This window comes from Hoplias malabaricus, chromosome X2, assembly GCF_029633855.1.
Source record: "Hoplias malabaricus isolate fHopMal1 chromosome X2, fHopMal1.hap1, whole genome shotgun sequence".
Lineage (NCBI taxonomy): Eukaryota > Metazoa > Chordata > Actinopteri > Characiformes > Erythrinidae > Hoplias > Hoplias malabaricus.
The window spans coordinates 15,246,059-15,271,390 of NC_089819.1; the positions used below are offsets into that span (position 1 = coordinate 15,246,059).

General features: G+C 37.9%; 2 protein-coding genes across 3 annotated transcripts in view; both read right to left on the bottom strand.

Moving 5' to 3' along the window:
- The window catches only part of LOC136676785 (complement C5-like), a 31,395-nt gene extending 16,386 nt beyond the window's left edge, over window positions 1-15,009 (bottom strand). Inside the window, exons 1-22 of one of the 2 annotated variants that reach the window (XM_066654005.1) lie at window positions 14,908-15,009; window positions 13,185-13,380; window positions 12,404-12,551; window positions 11,542-11,612; window positions 9,372-9,466; window positions 8,892-8,974; window positions 8,570-8,660; window positions 8,301-8,406; window positions 7,951-8,083; window positions 7,331-7,446; window positions 6,754-6,954; window positions 5,953-6,156; window positions 5,534-5,740; window positions 4,818-4,976; window positions 3,584-3,710; window positions 3,306-3,377; window positions 2,863-2,943; window positions 2,501-2,695; window positions 2,315-2,405; window positions 1,488-1,570; window positions 982-1,121; window positions 318-539 (exon numbers count right to left, since the gene is read on the bottom strand). In XM_066654005.1, coding sequence (XP_066510102.1) covers window positions 318-539; window positions 982-1,121; window positions 1,488-1,570; window positions 2,315-2,405; window positions 2,501-2,695; window positions 2,863-2,943; window positions 3,306-3,377; window positions 3,584-3,710; window positions 4,818-4,976; window positions 5,534-5,740; window positions 5,953-6,156; window positions 6,754-6,954; window positions 7,331-7,446; window positions 7,951-8,083; window positions 8,301-8,406; window positions 8,570-8,660; window positions 8,892-8,974; window positions 9,372-9,466; window positions 11,542-11,612; window positions 12,404-12,551; window positions 13,185-13,380; window positions 14,908-14,975 — 2,889 coding nt within the window. In that variant the 5' untranslated portion in view covers window positions 14,976-15,009. Of the gene's footprint in view, window positions 1-317; window positions 540-981; window positions 1,122-1,487; window positions 1,571-2,314; window positions 2,406-2,500; window positions 2,696-2,862; window positions 2,947-3,305; window positions 3,378-3,583; window positions 3,711-4,817; window positions 4,977-5,533; window positions 5,741-5,952; window positions 6,157-6,753; window positions 6,955-7,330; window positions 7,447-7,950; window positions 8,084-8,300; window positions 8,407-8,569; window positions 8,661-8,891; window positions 8,975-9,371; window positions 9,467-11,541; window positions 11,613-12,403; window positions 12,552-13,184; window positions 13,381-14,907 lie in introns of both variants that reach the window. The other variant, XM_066654004.1, reaches the window with a different exon arrangement.
- A 1,435-nt stretch (window positions 15,010-16,444) lies between these two features.
- LOC136677272 (PR domain zinc finger protein 12-like) lies at window positions 16,445-22,375 on the bottom strand. The gene is made up of 5 exons (XM_066654765.1): window positions 22,153-22,375; window positions 19,762-19,952; window positions 19,503-19,658; window positions 18,977-19,091; window positions 16,445-18,182 (listed from the first exon to the last, which is right to left on the bottom strand). Exons 1-5 carry the CDS (start codon window positions 22,373-22,375, stop codon window positions 17,758-17,760), a joined length of 1,110 nt encoding a protein of 369 aa, XP_066510862.1. The 3' UTR covers window positions 16,445-17,757.
- Window positions 22,376-25,332: the final 2,957 nt, after the last annotated feature.

Below are 25,332 nucleotides of genomic sequence, written 5' to 3' on the forward strand. Positions count from 1 at the left end.
ATTTTACTAGGCTTTTGGTCTTAAACTATTTGTAAATTGTTGCTGGCATAAAATAAAAAAATAATTTGAGGTTGCTTCTGTACATTTTTTCCCATTCAAATATAGGATTTAAATGATTTGCACATCAATGCATTATCATTTACATTGTGTTCATTGTCTCAACTTTTTTGGGAATGGGTTTGTACTTAAATGGCTGTAAGGCAGTAGTTGTAACTGTGTGAGACAAGGTGCCATATGACTTTTAATAGTTGTAATATGAGTGCAGACCTGATATTTGAATTGTTTTAAACAATGATGAACATTTCATTCTCTCTTACCACTACTCTGAGTTTCTTGACCACTGTGTCAGTGGCTGATCTTGTTGAGAGGGTGAATGTGAGCTCATGAGTGCCCAACTCTAATGCCATGATGTAGAATCTGACCAGGGCCACTGACTGAGCCCTGATTTTCCCCTTGTTTTCATGTGGGTCACCATCACCTGTCCACAGAGTTCCCCGAAAAACACACACACCAGCCGATGCCTTAAGAGTTACACTATACTGTCCATTGAAAAAGAGAGAGAGAGAGAGGGAGAGAGAGAGAGAGAGAGAGAGAGAGAGAGAGAGAGAGAGAGAGAAATAAAAGTGAAAGACAGAGATGTGAGTTAAAGCCATTGTGAAATTCACATTATTATTTCACAGTGAAAGCTTATAGCTAAACTGAGTGAACAGTGTGGTACTTGTATATATTCTGATTATTTTTGCTTTACAAAAATCTGTATTCCAAATGTGAACTGTATGTACTGAGTGTGAACAACTTTAATTTAAGTAGTCAGTACAATTGTTTTCATTTCTCATGAAATCATGGGCCCAATAGAATTTTTCTATTCTGACACTTTATCTCAGTCATCTTTAATGTGGACACTCCAGAATCAGATTTAGTAACCAGTCAGGTCATTTTTTTTTTACTTCAATTGGTAACTGAATTTAAAAATCATCATACCGTTGTGTCTACTTCATTCCTATTGTAGACTGAGCCTTTGAGCTCAATCTGCTCCCCGCGCACCATGGAGTAAGGAAGAGGAACATCTATACTTAGAGCTTGAGATACACGCACATCCAGAGGGTCTGCCACACATATCCCTGCACACAAAAACATCTTAACAATGAAGTCAGAAACAACATAAAACAACAAAATATCTATTAGATGTCATCGTTAATAATAAATACAAAATTCTGTTCCAAAAATGTAGTACAGTGTGTGAGACTAGATATTGTAAAATGCTCAAAAACATTAAACAGGTGATGAAATGATTATTTGGTTTCAAGGGAGAATTCAGGAAAGGCCTCGAACGCTTAACGTATTAAATTATTAACTTTAGGAATCACTGTTTAAAACGTTTTTGGAATTGATTTGTAGCTCATGTAAAAAATCTGTCCTGAATTGCTGTGTGGCTGTAGCTTTTTTACTCACCACGTGGTGGTGCTAAGACAGAGCAGTTATCTCACCGTTATTAAAGACCCCAACAGCTTTCAATTGCCATGTGGTCAGAGAATCTGGGAGATCCTTAGTTATGCTTAGAGATCCAGACCTTCAAGGAGTTGAACAAGATGAAAATGAAAATGCAATACTATACCAAAAGCATATACTTTCTTTGTAAACTGTGAGCTTATAAGGATGGTCCATATCCTCTTAAGCCCAGAGGATGCAGGACCCCTGATTTACAAAAATAATTACTTCATTATTATAATTAGATAAAATTACAAAAACAGAAGTCGTTGCCAAGGTGGGGGTGGGGTTAAAGTACAGCTGACAGTCTGTGAAGGGTTGGTGTGGTCTCCCGGTGTGCTTCGGTTTCCTCCGGGTGCTCCGGTTTCCTCCCACGGTCAAAAAACACACGTTGGTAGGTTTATTGACAACTGAAATGTGTGCATATGTGTGAGTGAATGTGTCGCCCTGTGAAGGACTGGTGGCCCGTCCAGTGTGTGATCCTGCCTGCGCCCAGTGATTCCAGGTAGGCTCTGGACCCACTGCGACATTGAACTGGATAAGCGGTTACAGATAATGAATGAATGAATGATATATAAATTATACTGTATTTTCCATATTACTGTATAACACGCATATAGAAAATAACAGAAAGTTTAATATGCTGATTAAAAAAAAAAACATCTAAAATTTCATTATAGAAAGTTGGATCTCAATTTTTACATCTGTAGTAAAATTTCCCACATGTCTTTGAATAAATATTGCTAATTTTTATTAAAATATTTTGACAGGCATTATATTAGATTTACAATTATTAGAGAAGTATGAAGTTTTGCGATGCTCTCACCTGCCACTCACTTCATGTTCCTCCCATAGCCAGCTCTCTGGAAAATAGCTGCGAACCTGTGCTGCGTTCCCATCCAGTAAGACTTTCACTTCTGCAGTCCAGAGACATTTACATCTTTCAGTTTTTCTTTTTTTACAATTTAAAATGTACACTTTTCTATAACTGCAACCAAAAAAAACTCCATACCTGAACGACTCAGGACAATGCGGTCTCCAGTTTCTGCCCGTAGAGTTTGGGCATAGACACAGCAATCAAAAAATGCTTTCTTACATCTTTTGTCCTCTATAGGTAACCGCCTGGTTCTATCCAAACAGGTTTCCAGAGTCGGGGTACTGTCCGTTCCATTCAGACAGCAGTATTTATAAGCCCCATATTGTTTGGCTGCAGGACAGAGAAAATTTTAATTACATCACAGAGACTCTCCCTTTATTTCTGTAAACATCAAGCATATAGACAAGTGTTATCCCTAATAAATATACTAAATATTTTGTGCTTTACTGATATAGAAAATATACAATGCCCTTTCCCAAAATTTCAGAAACACTCACCTTTTACCTCAAACTTATCATTTAGGGGGATAATAGACCGTTTTTTCCTGGCTGTATTTTTATGAGTGTCATCTGGAATTTCTACTTGGAGGAACAACAACAAAACATTACAATTTATACCTGCTCCTTATGTGATTTTCCAACTGGATCAAAAATGTCAAAATCATGCTCTGACTGGTTTAAACACTTTCCAGATCCATCTTAGCTCCACAGATGTAGGTGATATCTAAAGGGTTATGTACATGTTAAGCTAAAATTAAAGTAAATGTAACAAATAAACATGAAATAAACAGTGGAGTACTCTCTTTTTTTCAGACACAATACTTAAATTTCCATTGATCTAACAAGATTTTCCAGCAATGTAATTTTAATCATGCTATAGCAGCATTACTGAGCTGAAGTCTAACATTTTTGATCAAATATGAGTGTGTGTCTAGCCTTACCTTTTTGTTCCAAAAACACCTTGGATGAAAAAGTGGAGCGCTTTGGTCTGACCACAGCTGTGCACACATCATCTGAAAAAAAAAAAGCAAAATCTGTTGAACTGCAGTTCTCCACATTATAAAATTTCTATTTGTTCAAATGGAGGACAAGACAAGGTTATAGCAGAATATGTGACATTCATTTGTAGTAGACATTGTGGATTAGCTCCCTTATTAATCAGACAAAAATGCTCCCCAAAAACACAAAACTATAGACTATGTTTCCTGACATTATTTACCTGCAGAGGCGGCCTTGACATTTGCATTGGTGAAAAAAGTTATACCAGTTCGGCGAAAGACGTCAATGTTATTTCGGCCTCCTCCTCCTCCACAGCCCAGGTCACTGTGCTCCAAATGCTGTAGCACCTGTCAGAACAAACACACATACAAACACACCCAGCCACCCATACACACACACACATACACAAATAACCTTAAATATTCATGTGTTTTTTGTTTTTTTTTAATATTTGGACATAGTTTGACAATATCAGTTTCACTCTTAGTGAATGGACCAAAACAAATAGCCCAAAATTGCTCTGATATAACCGTTACAGTTTTAAGTTGTGCACAGATAGCTGTACTTATAATAATCAAAATAAATATAATATAAAATAGGGATACTGAGCTGGTGACGTGTACTATGTGGACAAATATATTGGGACAAACATCCTAATCATTGTGTAAACAGGTGTTTCATTAAGTTTCATTGTCACAGGTGTCTACAATCATTCAATGAGGTAATCTAACTAAGATGCCACCATTGCAACAAACCATGTGACATTTCTTAGATGCTCCAATCAATTGTGAGTGGTATTATTTAAAAGTGGAAGGGTGTAATATAAGCTTCCACTAGACTGTGGAGAACATTTCCCGCCTGATAGCATCTGTAAACTGTGAATTTTGGTAGAGGAGGAATAATACTACAAGGGTTACCCTTTTTCCCAGTGCACAAAATAAGCTTCATAAAGGCATGGTTGGGTTAGTTTAATGTGGAAGAACTGGACTGGCCTGCATAAAGCTCTGACCTCGACACTGTTAATCTTTTGGTTGTACTAAAATGGAGATTGTGAGCTAGAGCCTATCGTCATCTAACCTCACAAATGCACTTCTGAACAAATGACAAAAAATTCCTACAGAAACACTCCAAAATCTTATATATCTTGCCAGAAGAGTGCAAGCTATTATCAAAAGGGGAACCATCTCCATATTAATATCAATGGGTTTAGAATGGGATATCATGAAAACTTATGCAATAAACATGTTGAATAGGAAATTAAATCTTTGTGTCTACTACTAAAAGACAGTGTGATGGAAACAAACTTACATAGAAGTAGAACTTATAACAAAGCTTACATAGAAGAAAAACATAATCTTTTAAGCAATTTGAGCCGAAATGTGATGAAAATATTTCTACTGTTATAATCATTATCAGGAAACAAAGCTGCTTTTGAAAAATAGGAGTTTGTAGACCTTATTGATTGGGCTTTTATCATCAGATCTCAGAGTGTACAGAGCCTTGTCCACAGCAGAAATAGCCAACAGAGGCCTCTGATCATCACTCTTAGTCATCACTGACAGCTGGAGCTTGTCTTTAGGCTGGTAATATTTTTCTGAGGTTCTCAGGCTGACCTAAGAGACAAGGGAAAATGATGTATATAATTAAGTCAAACATTGGTTTTAAATGTGATTATATTTATACTGTTAGAATAAAACTTTATTACCTTACCTAGCAACTATACTTAATGGTAGGGTGGTTGATACCTCTGGGAGACCTCTTATCTGTGCTGCCTCTCTAGCACTACACTTTCAGTTACACTGCTACAAACCAAACTCTAAATATTCTTAAATATTTAGAGTCAAATATCAGAACTAACTATTTGTATGTTTCTGTGCCAAATGGAAAAACTACCCATTTAATCTGATCTGAGCCTTTATGTCACAATCTGACTGTTGAGACTGGGCTCTAACTGAAAGTCTTTATTCTTACCTCCCTGAGACAGTTCTTTATTAACAAAGCTGCTAACAAACTCAAAACATGGCATAACAGGCCACTCATTAAAACTCTATAATTACTCATCTGTATTAGTCTCTGTTTATATTCTGCCATAACCTCAGTGATATCTTTGTTATTTGATTATACAGTACAAATAAAACATGACAATAAATGAAGTAGAGTGTGATATTACATCTAAACCGTTGACACATTTGGCCCTGATGTCAAGCCAGACGGAATCTGCCACCAGTTCAGCTGTTTGCTCTCCATACAGGATGTAATAGACCAGCAGCCGGGCAGATGGCACCATGTCAGCAGTCACCTTAAAACTGATGCTTTGAGACTTCTCACTTATGCGGCTGAGTGTATCAAATTTTACAACTTTCCCCTTTGAAATCACCTAAAACAACATAAAGGTAAAAATGAAACAATGAATACACTGCTTCCTACTGAGTCATGTCTAGTTTCATATAGGTCAAATAGGTCCAATATTTTGCAATGAAAATATAGCAATGTGAAAATACTCAGAATACACAAATCCATGACAATGGAGTAAATTTAACTACTTCCTGTAAATGTTTGAGTTGATCAGTCCACTTGTGTGTTTGTTACCTGGTAGCTGAAGGTTTTGAGCGGGAGATAATCACGATAAGAAAAGTGGATCTTGATACTTGCATAGTCATCTACATCAAAAGAAGACGAGTGAGAGGGCAAATCAATGTATAGGTAGCGCTGATTGACTGACTGGTAAACTTCAGTTCTGAGCTGAAGTTGAGCCTGGCTATTTGCAGGATATCGCTGGTCAGCAGTCTCAAACTGAAACACAAAATCATTCAGCATTCCTTATTCAGTCAAGTGGAAGATAATGGCATCCCAGTTTTAAAAAGGAGCAAGATATTACATTTTTTAAAAACAATATCCAGGGATCTATATTCTGTTTAAACGTATTTTACAAGAATAACAAAAATCTGCAAATGACAATCTACAGGTTACTTAGTAATAAAAATACAAAATAAGTTAACTTGCTAATGGCACTTTAACTGGTACTATGCAAGTTCGGACCACGCCCATAAAGGCTGATTAGGGAAGGTGAACTCAGAGATGTATTTTTGGGCAGGATGGCTTCGGAATATGTATAAAGCCAACCCCCTACCCCAACTGGATGGATAAATACAAGACAAAAGGGGTAGAGACAGTGTGGAGGTGGAGTGACTTTGTCTGACACAGAAATCACGTGAGTGCACAGAGTGTATATATAGTATATAGTGTATATAGGACTGAGGGGACGACTTTGTTCTTGGTCCTATTCCAAAATTATGTTATTACATAATTGCAATTAAAAAACACATGTTAGAGGATCACAAACATATTCTGTATGGACTTTTAATATATTAAATACACATCTTTACTCACTGTAAAAACAGCCTTTTCAGCATTACTTGGAATATTGCAAATGAAATATGCAACACCATCTCCCTGGGACATCTGAGTGATTTGATCTTGGTATCCAAGGAATTTGAGGGGCTCTTGTTGTTGATTAGAGTTAGTTAATGTTCCTCTTGCCATCACTTGAACTCCTTTCATTGGTTCACCTAGTGGATCCCTCACTAAGACCTGCAGTCAAAACAATAAATAAATAAATAGTATAAAACTGACTAAATTTAGGGCAAATTTCCATTTAATAAACTACTGAAATTACTAGAAATGGATTGGTGTCAGAACAAATATCACCATATTTTTGATTTTTTACAAAACAAATATTATTAGTCCTTCTTTTTACTAAATTTTATTAACTCAAAATTTAAAAAATTGTTTTACAGCAACAATACACAGGCTTTTTGAAAATGAAGAAATGGACATTTTTAGAGGAAGAACACGGACAAAAAAGTGATAGAATGTTAAAGTTTAGTTACTGAATGAAATGAATTGAATTGGTACTCAAATATATTGCCTTTGTGCTTTTTATTAGTAATCTGCAAACAGAACTTACTCTGATGTTGTATGGTAAAGTTGGCTTGATGAAAGCAGGAGTAGCTATTAGACTCAAGGAAAATGGAGCATTAACAAACTTCACATGGGAAAGAACTGCTTCCTGGGAGATACCACCTGACAGTAAAGAAGTATGAGATTGTACTTGTCAATATATTTTCAATATAAAAATGTTACAAAATGTAATCTGTCCTGCATTCTCATACTTTTATTTCACCTTGAATAAATAAAACTGTCCATTCAATTTTGGCATCAGCAATGCTCTCAAAACAAATAGCACTATATTGGTCCACTTAGATTAGCTCAGTTCAGTGTGCATAGGCTACAATTTACAATGCTGCAGTGATTTTAGTAAACAATAAAGTATATGTTTGTGATAAAAGAAAGTATTAACTAGCATTCATCAGAAATGTAGTCAGGAGAAAAGGGTAAAATAATTGCAATGTGTGTTTTCAAGTTTCTTTGGTTACAATAATGTTTTTAACATAATTATAGCGTTTGCCCCTCTGCAAAAATTACATTTTGTCTATGCCATTCCTTTGAAAACAAGTGGAATCACTTTCATCAACTACTTAATCTTTGTTTTTTTTATATATTAAACAGCAGATTCTGCAGACTGACCAGTTGTCTCTTGCAGCAAAACAACTACACGGAGGAAATGGTTGTGCATATCCTGCAGGTCTTTAGGCCCAGAACTCATCATGGACAGAGCACGTTCAATGTCTAATTCAATGTCCAGTTCTCCATTGTTCATCTGAAAGAGGCAATAACCTAGTTAAAGTTGGGTGAGAAGTAATTCATTCATTCATTCATTCATTCATTGTCTGAAACCGCTTACCCAGTTCAGGGTCGCGGGGGGTCCGGGGCCTACCCAGAATCACTGGGCACAAGGTGGGAACACATTCTGGAGGGGGCGCTAGTCCTTAAGTAATTTATTATACCCATATATATATAAAAAACATATCACTTACTCTGTACTGTCTTAATGTTGCAGGTAACATGACTACATCATTGTTACTGATGTATCCATATCTCAAGAAGACTTCTGCTGAATCAACTGGTGCCCCACTGACATATCTGAGAAAAACACAGAAAAAAACCCACACACACATATGAACATATAAAACCCTTAAGTACAGCATTAAACTTAGCTACTTTAGATTTCTGAAAAACAATCCAGTCTTTTTCCAATAGGTAGATGTGGGGTCTAATCAGAAGTGAGTAAGTCATGGAAACTCACTTGGCAAATATCTTCAATTTGAAGGCTGCAATGTTCACACTGCTGATGTAGTTATCTTCTGGGTGGATCTGCACCGAGATGCTGGGCAGTACTAAAAAGCAAAAAATAGAGGAAAAAACAATGTAACAGATCATTTCATGCATAAAAAGAATATGTTTTCAGAAAAATCAAGGTAATAAAATGTTTATTTTCTAACTTAATGTTCTAAACATAGTTAAGCCAATAAAAATGATATACATGCTTGAAGGAGAATGCTAAAACTGACCAGTTATGGTAGTCCATTTAACAGTTTCTGTAAGTATTTTATGAGTGTGGCTCTTACCATACTCCTTGACCTCAAATACAGCGGTAGCAGTGGTACTGAAGAAAGTAGAGTATGAAGCTTCAATTTTCCAGACTCCAAACCTAAAGATGGAGTTTCAGACTTTACACACTTTAGTAAATAAAACAGTTATGAACACTCTGCCTGACATTTTAGATATTAATTCATAATAGTTTTGAGATGGATTTTGTGATTAATTCCTTTAATACAATGGTAAATGCCCTTTGAAGCAAAATAGCACCCCTAAAAAAAGGTTTTGACCAGAAATAAAATGGCTCTATTTGCTTATGTAGACATTATGACCCCTGGTTCCTATCACTACCATAAAATCAGTAAATGTATTTTAAATTAATCATAACCTCTATAACTAACTTATTGGTTGAGTTTTACAGAATTGAAAACACCTCAAACAGCATATAATAAAACAAAATATTTCTGATGTACACCCACACACACACACAAATACAAAATTCATCTTACTTGGGTTTCAGGGGTATTTTAAATGCTGGAAGTAGTGGTTTCACTCCATTTATATCTGTCAACTCAATAACTTCCACCTTGATACCATCAGGGTCCTATATACAAAAACAAATATGTTATATTTCACTATGATTTTTCATTGGAGAAATGCCATAGAAGAGCTGTTTTGGTAACATGAACATTTTAGGGCTGGTTTTGTAAATAACATAATAATAAAGCACTTCATATAAATGCCCCATTTCTGCCAAATGAAACTGCAAAATTTAAAACTTATACAATAAGGAGGCATCACATTATTACCACCTCCTTGTTTCTATTGTCACTGTCCATACTCCCTGCTCCAATGACTGCTTTGGAGCACTTTGTAGTTCTGCAATGACAAACTTTTGTTCATCTGTTGCTCTGCATACTCCATTTGCCTCTTTTCACTCTGTTCTATATTCGTCAGGACCCAGACAGGACCACCACAGAGCAGGTATTATTTGGGTGATGGATTATTATTAGTGCTGCAGTGACACTGACATGGTGGTGGTGTGTTAATGTGTGTTGCATTGGTACAAGTGGATCAGACACAGCAGTACTATGTAAAGTCAGAGAAAGCGCATCTGTTGCTATACACTTTGTGCCGTCAGTGGTCACTGAATGTTGCCCACAGGACACCTGTTGGTTGGCACAGCAGCACTGCTGTGTCTGATCCACTCCTACTCCCAGAGAACAGGCTTGTAACTCAATTACATACTAACATACATACATGCTCATTAATGTTTAGGAATTGCTCCACAAGCATTGACACTAAATGTATTTGTTGTACATCTATTCAGCCTATGCAATTTAGCTTTAACATTTTCATTCATTCAAAGCTTGGCATATTTAAGGTGAAATTGTATGTTTGAGTAATAAACCAACTTTAGCTTGTACACTGCTAAGTTTAACTTCTCTGTAAGTTTTAATTCACTGTTCAAATTACCACAGAAACTCATTTGTAATTCAAGCTTTTTTTTTAGGCACATTCAGTATGTGTTTACTTTCATACAGTTAGCTGTCTCCTGAATTGGAGTCAGTTCCACCTTTTATTAATCTGCAACAGCAAACATACTTCAGAAATAGAGCAACATCCTCATCTCTTTTCCTGTTTTTAAAGTTTGAAGGTCTTAGCCAGTGACTCATAGAGGAAAAACCTGAGCCATTTCAGATGGAGACCCTTAGTATTTTTTCCCCGTTTAGAGATAGGGCTGCATGCAAACACAGGAGAATATTTCATCACGCAAACAGACCACAAAGCTAGCGAATGGTGAAGAAACATTCTCTAATTTTTTTGTTTAAATACCACCTCTAAAGGCACATTTACATGCTGTTTAACTAACTCTATGTGATAGAAAAGTTTAAATTATTTTTGATACATAAACCCACACAAACAAATTATGGAAAAATTAAAAAATGCATGTAAGAAAGTAAAATATGGGTTCTTTAAAGTAAAGAATATACATTTAAAGTAAAGTATCTATACCTCTTAATAGTTTGTAGTTGTGAAGCACATCATGGAACTAGCTTGTAACACACTCACTCATGTTTCACAGCATGCTTTCAACTGAGCTGCTAATCAGTGCTTTTCTGTCAGTCATATTGCGTGATTTTTTTAGAGTGCAAACTGTACAAACCCCCCAAAAACATGATATTAGGGCTGCACAGTATATTGTTTTAGCATCTTAATTACAGTCTGCGTATGCAGATAAGATAAGAGCATTTAAGTCAGCTTCTGTGGAAAGTGCAGGTGTTAGACACCATGATAGTTTTTGTTCAGTGTCAACAGACCAAGTGGAAATGGAGATTTTATAATAAATTGTGTGTGTGTGTATGTGTATGCATAAGATGACAATTTGGAGGAGAATGGCATTGCATTTATCTGCATATCTCCATCATTATTTTTCTTACTGAGCAATAGTATAATATTATGAATAATATTCATGACAAATTTACAAAAGGCAGGATATATCTGCCCCAGTCTTGGATACACAGGGTTTGTTCCTATATGATGTGAGTGACAACATGTCATGATTGACCTTTTTAATCTTGCAGTATGAAAGTATCACAGAAAAACAAATACTGCTCTCTGGGTTTTTCCAATAACATCCAGTCCTACTTAATAATTTAAGTGAGAGGAGAGTCTTACCATGAATGTGAGGGAGACAGGTCTATTAGTCTTCCTCAACTCTTCGTTGTAAGAGTACACACGCACCTCAACTACAGAAACAAAGTGCAACAAAAGACATGAAATGACAAGTATGCTAATAAAAACTGAATAAAATCATTTACATTACACAGCATTACATATAACATTTACATTGCATTTATATAGAATTAGAATGATTTTGCGTTGGCCGATAAGAGATTTTAACAGTTATTCATTTACAATTAAACCAGAGTTTGTTTCGACCTGCAGTGTGGAAAACATTCCAGAATTGCCAATATTGCACAATAATGGAATTCAGACAGACGTTCTTGCACCTGTGCCAAAATCACTACTCAAAGTGGGTCTGTAGGGAGGAGGAATGTAACTGGTTACACTTTTTGGTGCAGCAGATTGGTGCCATAATTGAAAATCTCTGCCCAGTGTGTGCTAGCCAGTCACATTGATCCGTGCTTGTGGGCTGGCAACCAATTACATTTCTTCTGTCTCACCTTCAGTGAAGATCTTTAGGTATTACCCCACAAAACACACATAACTTACGCAAGGTCTTTTGCACCAATGTGGAACTAGTTTGGCTCCCATTTATGCAGTTAATTTTAAACAGTTAGGGGTTAAAATGAATGTGTGAAAGACTAAAGCTATCTTACGTTTGATGTTGATAAACAAACAATTCATACAATGTCAATAACAATAAATGACAACAACTGAACTGTGGTCTAACAACAATAATACCCTCAAAGTTTATGCTATAGAGATACAGGCACCACAGTGCAAATATCTCATATTGTAGCATTCCCTCACGTGCATTATTGCTTTAATCTGACACAATTCCCATCATACTCACCGCTCTGTTCTGGTGTGTACAGAGGCTTGTCAGTCTGGATAAAGAGAAAGCCATTATGAGGAGTGACTGGTATCTTTTCACTTTGAGAGAAGGAACTGGACACTGCTTCTAGGTAGACATGGTCCTGTTTGTGGAGATGCTGGAATATCTGAGAAAATATAGTTAATATATAGCCTGAGACTCTGAATAATACTAAACAAATATAAACATAAATAAATAATAAACAAAGGTAAAATCACCTTCTGTAAAACATTTTACACAGCACAGTATATGAAGAACTATGAAGGTGCATAAAGAGCTGTTTGGAGTGATGCCATTAAATGACTTACTTTGGAGCAATGTCAATATCAAAAGACAAATTTTTCAAGGAACATTCCAGTGTTTTCTAACCAAATATCTACACAGCAAAAACCTCAGTGATGAATTAACATCCACACTGTATAAATATATAGATTACATATTAACACTGCAATGGTTAATTCAACAACGTATAGAATGGGAATGTTGCAAATCCTCTTAATGTTAGGGAAATTATATCACATCTCACTCACGTTTTTTTCCTTTTATATTTAAGGGCATAACTACATTGTTACATTTAGTAATTTGTTTGTAACAATGGGTCTCCACCTGGCACCTTTTAATTTTAGCATTCATTATAAAAATCCTTAAGCTAGTGTTGCACAATATATAAGGAAGAATTAGATTCTCTGGTCTTTAGTATTTGGTAGCACTGTAGTATGTATTTAGAACTGTACTGGCTTCAGAAGTAGTTTTTTGGTACCCGTAGAGTAGCTGAAACATGGTACTGGTTCCGCGCATTGAGTTTTAGAGTCTCTGTTGAATATACTTTGGCGTCCTTGGCAAGTGACTCCTTAAGGTTAAGGGTCACTAATGTTTCTTGATCATAGCCAAAAAGCTGCACCACAACTGTCTCCATAGCATCCACTCGCCACAGTTTTGGTGCTGTGATGAGATACCTGTAAAACAGACAGATCGTTCAGTCCATCAGTATATTTCATTTGTCATATACAGATTTATGCTAAAGTTATGGCACTCCTGGTTTTGCTATGAGAAAACGTACACAGTAAATTCACCAGTGTTAAATCAACACTATTAGTGTTAAATTAACACTGTTAGTGTAATAATTTAACATTCTCAGTGTTAACACTAATAGTGTTGGTTTAACACTGGTGAATTTACTGTGTAGTACTGTGCACCTCCACATTTTGTGCACAGGTTCAGTTTACTAAAAACCAGGCTAAGTTTTCTAAGTGCGGCCAGTGTCCAAAGGCCTGCAGACTGCAGCACTTCTGGTGGCCTATAAACTAGGGTGACCAGATGAACCTATGCGTGCTTTTAGGTCCTTTACACCTTTCTTTGCTACACAAAACATGGGAATTTCTTTTTTAATTCATCCGAGAACTTAATTTACGTTTCGGCATAGCTGCTCCAGATGAGGGTGGGTACATGAGCTTTGCCTGACGTAAACAAGGACTACTGACGTGCAGACTGACCAATTAAATGTTTACAGAGAAGGTTATCGACCAATAACGGTAGCTCTACACTCAGACCGTCCAATCAGAAGATTTTAGACTACTTCACCACGCCCCCTTCTCACTCAAGCGAACCAATCGGAGTAGGGGAGGGCGGGACTAGTTTGTGAACGAAACGCTTCTCGAAGTTCTATGTAAGCTCTAGAAAAACAAAATCCCGGACGTTTGTGAAATTCCGCCCGGACATTTTTTTAAGTCTAAAACAAGAGGACATGTCCAGGTAAAAGAGGACGTCTGGTCACCCAACTATAAACACTTAAGAAAATCTACAGCAAATGATTCATTCCATCTTGTTCTTAGGTCATAATTTTACATTATTAACCACTCGGACAGCGGGTAACAGTGATGTTGTTTAAATTCAACAATGTAAATGATTTTAGAGACGACACACTATTGACATTAACATGACAAATCTTTAACAGGTTCAGTGTCCAGCAACAGATGGCTCATTCATGACATTAGGATATATTTAAATAAATAACAGCAAAAATGACAGTGAATATGTTTATGTGAACTGCAGCAAATGAAGACTTTAAACAAGATCCTGTAAAACAAGCAAAATGTCTGAAGCTAGACCTTCCAGCAGTAAGTGGCTGTATATAAATGAACTGAAAGCACTTACACAACACAGTAAATATGAGGTATATGAAAAGTTATATTTACTTATTTAGTTTGCATCAAATTAAATGGAAATCAAAATGTCGTTTCTGTTAAAGCACAGCTTCACTATTTCAATCACAAATTTGCTTATTTGGTGCATCTAATTAAAGTGAAAATGTTCAATGTGATGTTTATGTAAAACTGTAACAATAGATAAAAACAGACCTTTTTAAAGTGTGCATTTTTATATAATTACAGAATTTGTATTTAACAAAATTGTTTGTACACAAAAGTTGTTAGAGCAATGTTAGAGCTTCTATGTGCTAATAGACTTTACTCGTAAACTCTTACATTTTCTCCTGAGCTTCTGTCCAGCACAGCACATGCAAAACACACAGCAGAAATAAAAGTCCCATCATTTACTGTCTGCTCCTCTGAGGCCTGGGGTTACAGCTCTGACTTCAGAGTTCTTGATGGATTTGCTCTGCTTGTCTTCAGTTAATCATCAGCTCAAATGTCTCATGGTGCAAGAGTTTCCCAAAAACACAGCTGTGGAGAGAAGGGTGGACCTTGGTCTGCTCTATCAACCCCAGCACTGACCTCTGAAATCAGTCAAATACTGTCAGAGCTCACAGATCTATAGCACAAACACAGATATACAGTAATGTAGGACCTAGGCCTAATGCACCAAATTCCTTTTAAGCAGAGCTCTTGTTCATAATTTCGCCTCATTCATTTGAAATACTGATCATTTTTATTGGTTAACTTAACATGTCTATATTTTGCCTTTATTGTAGCCTGCACTATTTCTGCAGGACATTTTCTCCATGCCTCCGAAGTTCTGTCGTAAAAGTTGCAATCCAGTTCAATCACATTTAATGATACTGAGGTCTGGGTTCTGGAGGCGATCAGTGCATTGTTCTGAGAAGAGCAGCTTTTGTGTATGATTTTAATTTTTGCTCTAATTTTCTGTTTATATCATTTTCTTAGTTACCACCTCACTGAGGAATGTACATAAATGCTTGTATATTTATGCAGATCTGAAGCAAAAATGGAACTTGAAATGGTTATCTTCTGAAAAATATGCAAATACCGCTGTTGATTGGAAATTCAGTCATTGAAGGTCTCTGGATTTGACAAACTAATGTAGTAATATCTTTATACAGCAATAGCTATAGCAGTACAAATAGATGTTGTTTTAATTGTGGTGCTCATTTACAAATAATTTTAAATGTATTCACTTTACTCAAAATCTCAGAGGTTACAACTGGGCTCTCTGCAGATTTCTTTTGTTTGTACAGAACTGTACATATTTATGTAAGTGCACTCTGTGAAGATGAACTTGTCACTGTATGTCTGACTAGATATTTCAGTCTAAATGTACCTGCACTGCAGCTTTGAATGCAGAAGTTGAAGTTGGTTTTGTGTGAACAAACTTGCATTATTTCATTGCTCAACACACTACCTTGAGCTGCCCTTTTGGTTAGCAACTTTTGGTAAATCAGGCCAAGCATAGCATCGATTTTGCTTCAGGGGATGTGCTAAATAAAAACAAACAGATTCTATTTTATATGCTCTTTACTAACCTTAAGATATCATTGTTTTTTTGCTGAAATAAAAGCGTTTTAAAAAAGTTCATAATGTTTTCCCTGACTTTTATTTGATTCTGTATAATGGTGTAATCAATGATCTGCATAAATCTGCACTTTGCACGTATAATCTTAACAAGGACACTCTCAAAGAAAGAAATTCAGGAAAAACAAAGAAAATTACAGGAGGAACGTATTGAAGTAATCATTTATTAGCATAAGAGAAGAATATTCAAAGAAGTTGATCTCTGCAAACATAATATAATAGAGCCAAATATTCTTATTTAACTTTAGGTTTTACATACATACACAAATAAAGTGACTTTTCAGTAAATCGTGGAAGTAAAATTTAAAATTATATTCACATTACTTTACACTGATCATTTACAATAGTGTGCTCTGAGGCTTTACGCTCTTGGGGTCACTAGGTGGCGCTTAGGAAAGCCACTGAAACTGGTACCTTTTAGGCTAGTGGCCTGTTCAGACATGGACCACCAAGAGCGGTCAGGTTAGCGGGGTTAGATTATAATGAATATGTTTGTATTCAGAGGGCATTAAGATAAATTTCATATGCATCCTGGTTTTGTGATCTGAGTTTAGGGGACAAAGTTTGGGGACTGTTTTTGCGGGTTTCTGCTCCAGTGTAAGAAAAACTGTGCATGCAAAGATAAATCAGTTGTACACTTTGAGCAGCTCTCTTGTGCGTGTGAAAAGGCATTGAATTTACTTGATTCAAAAGCACAGTTTTCACTTGAATAAACTACACCAGCCCAATGTTGTCTCTCTGTGTACGTACTTTGGGCAATTGTCTGTGCAATGTGTTTGTTGTACATGAAAAATCTATACAGATATATAAAGATTTTTAAAATGTACATTTATGGCTACATAGCCATTATTTTTGAAGGAATACAAATGCAGAAAAGTTAATAAAATGCAGATATTTTAGTACCATAGCCCAATGTAAAATTAATGTTCTGTTCCTCTGGAGTACAGCAAATACAACTGGTTTGAGATATGATTCTGGTGGTGATATATTTTGTAGCTGATATTCGGAAATGCTGATAGCGTCCCTGATGTCTTTGTGCAACCCCAAGTAAATTAGTGTGCTTCATGTACTTGGAGATTATGTGCACAATTGACTGGAGTAGCATTAATGCATCATGCTTTCAGTGCAGGGAGGGAATTTACCTCATGACTGCATCACTTTTGCATGCATAAAATGTACTGTACTGTGTTTTTCTACTTGGTTGACTGAAGAATCTCTCAATGCATTAGGCTTGGCGTAGGGACTTTCGTTTAATCAGCTGTTTCTGTCCCTTGAGAAGATTCAGCATAAACACACCAACTGCCCCTGCCTGCTCTGGAGTCACTATATTTTGGCCAGTCACCATTTCCCATGTTGCACATATGTGAGGTTTAGAATTTGGCCCAAAAACGGGCACAATCTGGGTTCTCAGGGGCATGAAGTCAGTTAGCCATAGAGGAACACTGCCAGGCTCGAGCCATCACACAGCATCCACAGACACTGCCAACGTGCTCAGGCTCGTGCCGATGTGCTTTCTGGTGTGGTCTAAAAGTCCTAAACCTGGTGGTCACTACTGTGGGGGTCATTTCAAAGCACCATGGTGGGGATGTGGTGCACTAAGGAGGCCGGATGAGGCACCGTTGTGATTTGAGGAGGAGGAGGTGAGGAAGGCCCCTGGAGCCCCACCACGGTCCCTGTGCTGGGCGGCCGGTGGCGTGCGCTCTTCTGATGGGCGCGCAGGCCTGCCAGCTGCGAATAAGCGCTCTGGCACACGTGACATTTGTAGGGACGTTCGCCCGTGTGCAGGCGCACATGGTTGCGCAGCGTGGACGACTGGCTGAAGCGGCGATTACAGAAGCGACACACGAAGGGCTTGTCCAGCGTGTGGATGCGCATGTGTGAGCGCAGGTTGCTGCGGGAATTGAAGCCTCGGTGGCAGATGACACAACGCATGCGTCCCGCCGTGGCCAGCGACACGTTCGTGGTGGACGTATCGCACGCGTGGAAGTCATCTGGGAAAAAGCAAGGAGAGAAGGAAAGAGGTCAGTCCTCCCGTCCTTTAATACGTGGTGGACATTGGCAAAAGTTTGGGGACAACTGATCAAAATGCATGTGGTAATTGGTCTTCTACAAACAACAGACGTAAATATCCTGCACAATTTATGACAAAAATGTAAAATTTAGCTAAAATATAAAGTCTGTTTCGCCTTTGTGTTTGCACAGGTTGCGTTTTATTTTAGCAATATATACACACACTTTTACAATCCATGTAATTTATTTTCACTTAGAATTTCAACTAAACATTTGACGGCGGGGTGTCCAAACTTTCGCATACGACTCATAGAACAAGTGACACATTCATAATCCAGGCTATAAAGTCGTCACGTGATCGTCAAAGCAACAGCGCGGTGACTACCCGACATTACACACCATTACTTCAGAACATTCTTTTCATAAATGGTGGCCCAGACACAGTGACCAACTTAAAAGTCTTAAAAATAAAGGTGCTTTTATGGTAAAGAACAAGGTTTGTTAAAGAGACGTGAGTGGGAAGAACATTTTAAAGGTTTAAGGAACCTTCATCTGATACAAGATCTTTTTCAATTTAACATCTATTAGCAAATAATGGTTCTTTATGGAACTAAAAGTTCTTTGGCATAGTTCAATGAACCAATTGTAGCACCTTAACTGATAAGAGTGAAAAGATCTGAAAAGCCAGAAGGTGTTGTTTACTGTCACCTGAGGCTCAGCTTTAGCTCTGTAACACACATCTGTTTCTTAATCCAGTAGGCCTGAGGCAACTTACCATTCTTATGCTTCTTCTGATGTTCATCCTCAATGCCAGGAACCCCAGGAATACCCAGAAAAGTGTTGTGAGAATTCCCATACCACACCAGCAACTCCTGATCTGGGGGTATTGTCTGAAGAGGAGAAATAGTTTCAGAATTGTCATTTTCAACATTCGTAGAAAAAGTGCTGTGATCATTATTATATTATTTTACGTATTATTACACTGTCAAAGAAAAATGTACTTTATTTGTATATTTAAGATTTAAGAAAGTTTTTTAACAACTGTGGATCTATATATATATGTTACATTCAAAAGCTCTTTAAATCGCCACAAAACAATACAAAAACCTATCAAGCTTTCAAATAGTTAAGTCAAGTTGTCATGAATCTCCAGTTTATCCACTGCCTTAAAAAAAATCTGCATTTTATAAATATATAAAAAAAATTAACACTGGAATATAGTACAATTTCCTGATTAAAAGCTAGTATTTATTTCCTGATCAATACTTAGTTGTTCTTCTTGATGTTGTTATCAGACTGACCTCTACAGCTTTGTAAAATATGCTGCTTCCAATCTGCACAACCTCGAGGTTCTGCTCCTGCTCATTGCGGGCACATTTGATGTAAGTCATCCAGCTGCGGTGGTCCTCTTGACTGGCATCAATGAAGTAGCGCACTGTCCCATCCTCATTAAAGACCTAAAAGAAACCACAGCCTTGGTTAAACCTGTGACCTTCACATATGAAGACGGCACACAAAGCTGTGAGGAACTGATCGAGACACCTGCTGCCCTGCTCTCACCTCCCACATCAGGTTGTTGTTCTTGAAGAGGTCTACATGCTCTGGACTAATGACACGGCCAGTGAAGGGACCCATCTCAGTACCTGCTTTGATCCACGTCTTAGAGAAGATGCCAAGACCTTCTCCAGGAATAGAGCTCTGAGCAATGATCACCTCACTGGGTAAAACAAGACTCGACAGCTTCTGCACTTCTGTAAATAACAAACAAAACAATAATTGGGTTTAGTGGGTGGTTGAAATATATAATTTATTCCAAACATGGCTTTTCGAGAAACAAAGACAATTTCTCATTATATAGAGATTTATTGTTAAAAGAAAAAGTACTTTAAAATGACTTTGTGAGGTTTATTCTATCTTTGGGTGATTGGGAGCTACTCTGCTGTTACAGGTTTACAACAAGTGAAGGTCCTTTATAAATGTAAGGCATCTTCCTAAAACCTTTATGTTTATGTTCTTCAAACTTTTATGAGTTTCTTCACGGTCCCATAATACGAAAAAGGTTCCGCTCGTTGAAAGTTTTTTGTCAGGGAATTAAAAATTGCGTAGAGAAAATTTGGGGGACTTTTATTTTACAATGTGGTCTTTCAAACAAAAAATTGTTTTGTACTTTTACACTATTTGCATAAAAGTTTTTGGAGATCCAGCCGGAAGCTACAGTTGATGTAGCAATGCTAGCGCTCTGTTGTGTGCGTTCGTTAAGAGTGGAACATTTTAGAGAATATGTATCTAAGGAAAAAAAGTACTTTAAAAAATAAAACAAGAATAAAATAATGAATTAAAAGAAAATGAAACAAGTGTATCTATAACCATAGGTAGGATAGCTGGGGTTAGTAAGCGCAGTGTGAGGGAGTAAGAGTGTATCAGCGTCGTGAGCCCAGCGCCTCGCGACGAGCCAAATGAATGGTAAACAGGTCTTAAAAGCAGTGAAAGGGCCGATTAGTTCTGGCCTGAAAAGGACGGGTCAGACATGCTCTCAGAGCAGTGGCTCATTCCACACTCATTTAGCCTTTTCACAAGTTAGGAGCCATGAATTTGCACTGGAAAAAAATGAGGGCTTAAAAAGAGTGAGCGAGGGAGAGTGAGAGATGCCTGAGGAATTTGAGAGCAGATTAGAGGCCGACACGGTGTGAATAGAAACAGAATTAGTCTTCACGGTACAGTAACGGCGGGGCAGCGAACTTTAAAAGCCGCTGAAAAGAAAGAAAAGACTCTGTACGGCTCCGTCACCGAGGGGCTAGAATGAATAATAGAGCTTTTCTCTGTCTATAGTCCTGCTCTCATTGCAAACGTATGAATTTAATAGCCCTTATTTCTGTCAGCTCCGGTTAGACTCGGGATCAGGACTAAACCTTGAAATCCTCTTTGACAGATTCGCCAGATCTTTTAGGCGCATAGTGATACACATTCAACAAACCGGGCACAGAGAAACTTGTTGAAAACAGGTTCCCGCTGCTGAACTGCTGCAGCTCGGAGCGAATTGTTATTTAGTCGAGCCTAGTTTCATTTCATGTGAACAAAATTGTTTTAGAAAAAAAAATCAACATAGAGTTTGCTACCGGAAACAGACAAACTTTGATACAGGAAATATCCATGACACTATTTATATATTATTACTAAAGCCTGGCCTCTCCGTACATAGCTAACTACAAAAACAAAATCCTTTTAATTTAATAGTGTGAGTTACTCTTTTTTCAGAATTGTATTCTAATTAAAACTTTATGTCTTGAGAAGAATTAGATTAAAAAAGCGCCTGAAAAACATGTTTGATCTAAAAAAAATTTAAATAGAAAGCTTCTCAAAATTCAGAATCAAAGAGAAAAAGTGTTTTCAAGAAACTACATTTTTACCCAAACTTGGATTTTCAAAATATTTTTTTTCAGAGCGAGCTTCCTCTAAATGAGCTCAAAACCTGCTTATAAAAATTAGAACGAATAAACTTAAATTAACCCATGCTTTTAACTATGAAAGACCTCAAACTAAAGAAACTAAAGTTTTTAAAGAGGTGTAACAAAACATTCAAAACAACAGGCTTATAAATAACCAAATATATATATATATAGTCAAAACACAAGTAAAATAAAGGTGTTAAAAACACGTTCAAATTTGTGACAACCTAAATTAGACCAGGGTTTTAAAACAGCACCTTTAAGAACAACCAGAGCAAATTACACTGAAGGCAAGCAATGGTCCAAGAGCGCACAAACTTATTAAAACTTATAGTGTAAAGATGTCCTAAAGCTGTCCTTTTAAAAGCAGTGGTCTGTAAAGTTAATTAAACCAAAACTAAATCAACCCCAAACTCAACTATAAAAACCACAATAATCTAAACTGGACCAAAGTGAATTAAACAATTAAACCAAAGTGAAAACAGGGAGAGTTCAGGCGGCTGACCTCCGGAGAAGCTTTGCGCCAGGACCTCCGCGGTGAAGGCTGTCTTGGGGCTGATGCTGGAGCTCTTCTCCTCGAACAGCTGCTCCGCCTGCAGCGCGCTCCTCCAGCGGCCGTACAGGAAGCTGTGCAGAATGTCGGAGGTGATGATGTCGGAGAGGGCGAGACTCTGCGGCTTCAGTCCCGCCTTCAGGACCAGCGCCTCGGCGGGCAGCACTGAGCCCATCACGACACGTTGTGTTCTCAGGTACAGACACACTCTCAGGTACAGACGCACCCTTCCGGAGACCCTCTCAGAATCTGCACACACAGCGGAGCAGATGGATGCGCACGGCCCTGGAGACGGAGAGCTCGGTTTAGAGCAGCAGGGAAACTCTGGAGAGACTGAGGAGGGACTGAAGAAGACCTGAGATGTGACAATCTTGCTGTCGTTGCGCTCGAAGGAGGGAGTTGGAAACGTTTCCCTCTCGCAGGGTCCCGGTGGGCTTTATATGCGTGAGGTCCAACCTGCGGTCATTAGTTATTAATGAGACACCCCCTGTGTGCCATACACTTGTTCTAGCACGGAGAGAGAGAGAGAGAGAGAGAGAGAGACGCTCTTTATTGAATGGCCATTCATATTAGGGAGGGGGGGGGGCTCTTGGGCCCTTGGGGCTCTTGGGGGGTGGGGGGGGGCTCAACATCTAGAACGCTTTTGGCTTAAATATTATTTTATACGATGACAGTAAGAAAGGTCCCAGCCTAAACAAGCTGTAGAAACGGAATAAAAATGTTGATGATGCCAAGGTAAATGTATCTTAAGAGAACGATATATGCGCTTTTCTGAGAACTTTCTGAGAAAGGCAATAACAAAATTAAAACACATAAAACTAATAAATGAATAAGGGAAATAGAATGAATATGATTTATATAATGTTGAAATTAACCAAGAATATATGAAAATCACCCTTTCTGTTTATAAAAGTCGGTGTAGAGATGACGATTTACTGCTGAAAGCGTCAAATGAATAAACGAAAAAACGATACAAAACAAAACAAAACGATAATTAAAAGTGGCAAATGAAACCCGATCGTAGAAATGAAAGGTTAATAAGAGGGAAATCATTTTTACATTTTTGCAGTTTCTCTCATTTTACACAGAGCTTACAATAAACGGAAATATGAGTCTATTTCCCTATGGTGCGGTTTTTTCCGATTTTCCCCTTCCTGTTTTGAAGCGAATAAATAATTAAAACCCATTTTCAAAAACAATCAAAAACAGGAGCTGGTTTGAAAGTACATGACCGCTGCATTAAAGTCTCGGAGCCGATGTGTGTGCTGGCTCATCTTAATGCAGTGAGAAGCTCAAGTCCAGTCTGAGCAGACTTTAATGATCTTTAGATTTTCCTGATGACTCCACACCGGGTTTTAATGATGTGCTCGAGCTCGGTAATATGCAAAGCCGTCTGGGTCAAGTGTATCTTTCTTTCAGTCCTATTCAGGCCAACGTGATTTAATATTCATGGATATTAATTTAAAGTCCTTTAGCATTGTGAGAGAGGGGCAATATGGGCTTTTCTTTCAATAGTCCCACGTCTTTCCCCTCTTCTTTCTTTTTTCTTTCTTTCTTTCTTTTCTCTTTCTTTCTAGGGTTGATGGACTGAGCCTAAATGGGCAGCGCACCCCTCCTCCATCCTTCTCTTTTCCAACAGGGAGGACATCTTTATTCCTACTCAACTCTCTCCTAACTAATGTCGCCTGAATGAAGAGTGCTGCAAATCAATCTTTCACGGCGTTTTTGAGGCCAATTTGACATCCATGCACTCGTCTTTTCTTTACTCCGTCTACAAGGGGTGGGGGGGGGGGGGGGGGGGGGCAAACAAAAATGTGGAGTAAGAGAGAGAGAGAGCGAGAGAGAGAGAGAGTGTAGGTGAGTGGCAGGGCACGAAAAAAGATTATACGACTCAACAGCTGCTTTTTTGGAGAGGGTGTGTTCCCCCTTCAGGTTTCTCTAGCTCCCTCTATTCTTGTCCCATTAATATTGGCCCCTCCCTAGTGGAGAGGATTTGCACACATTGAGGTGGATTTATATTTATTGGAGTTTAAACATTTATTGCGGTGTCCTTGGTTTCATTGAAGAAAACGAAAAAAAAACGGCATAGAAAAAGTCCAAAAGATTTTTCTTAATTTAATTTGATTAAAATGTTGAAAAGAGACCATCTGCAAGGCAAGCACGTACATACATAATTAAAAAAATGTATTTATTGATTATTAGATTCACTGGTTGTAGCTAATTCCTACAGCGTGGCCCTCGTTTTTAATGCTACAGAAAGTTCTCAGAATGAAAGTGGGCTCCAGGTCAAATTTGTAAATGGATTTAATAATTTCCTTCATGATTCTGAAGCTGATATTAATTCAGTCCAAAGCAAAAAATCCGACCGCTTCTCCTGACGCGTAAAACGCGCGGTTCCACGCTGGAGTCTCGAGCTGAAGTAAAAAAAAAAAAAAAAGCACGAGACTCACGGCCCTGACCACGCCGTGCGCCCCTTTTTCCTCTTATTGATTCACAAATCTCCAACAACATCGATCACAGCTTATTATGGGAAATCTGATCTAATCCACCTGCTTTAAACCCCTTCAAGTCACGCGAGAAATGTCAAGAGCAAAGAACCCAGAACTCATCGAACAAAGCACATTTAAAGTTACGTGTATTCCACAGTGAGCGTTTGTTAAACGGTGCTTAGTTGATAAAAGTTGCATCAGAAGTTGCGCGGCAAAGACAGAGAAGAGACGTCCGTTAAGTGCGCGTGGCGTCATTGTAATAAGACTCCAATTCACATTTCACTTAAAACTCAGCTGAGGATGAAGGTTAGGGAATAAAAGTGTAAGAGGAGGAGAGGAGAAGAGGGACAGAGAGGGAACAGAGGGAAGAGAGCATGGGAGCACGGGCAGCCCCCTGTGCGTAACGCTCCGTATTCACGGCGCTGCTGGGGGCTTTGAGTGCAAAACAAGGTCAGAAATCCCACCATCATGAAGACGTGCAAATGTTTTTCAGCTCCTCTGATTCATCGCACACTGGACGGCCCTTTTCTTTTCTCCTTTTCTCTTTTTTTCGTTTTTCATTTCTTTAATAATCAGCCCTAAACCAAGCGGAGAGGACAGAGCTGGTCTGGGGGAGAGAAAGGAAAAGCTGAATCGGGAGCGC

Bases quoted from the DNA above. Each gene is read 5' to 3' on its own strand.
- LOC136677272 (XM_066654765.1), bottom strand. From the start codon at position 22,375: ATGGGCTCAGTGCTGCCCGCCGAGGCGCTGGTCCTGAAGGCGGGACTG. The intron at 19,659-19,761 runs GTGAGAGCAGGG...GGTTTCTTTTAG, and splicing joins ACAACAACCTGATGTGGGAG to GTCTTTAATGAGGATGGGAC. The intron at 18,183-18,976 runs GTAAGTTGCCTC...GCTTTTTCCCAG, and splicing joins TCAGAAGAAGCATAAGAATG to ATGACTTCCACGCGTGCGAT.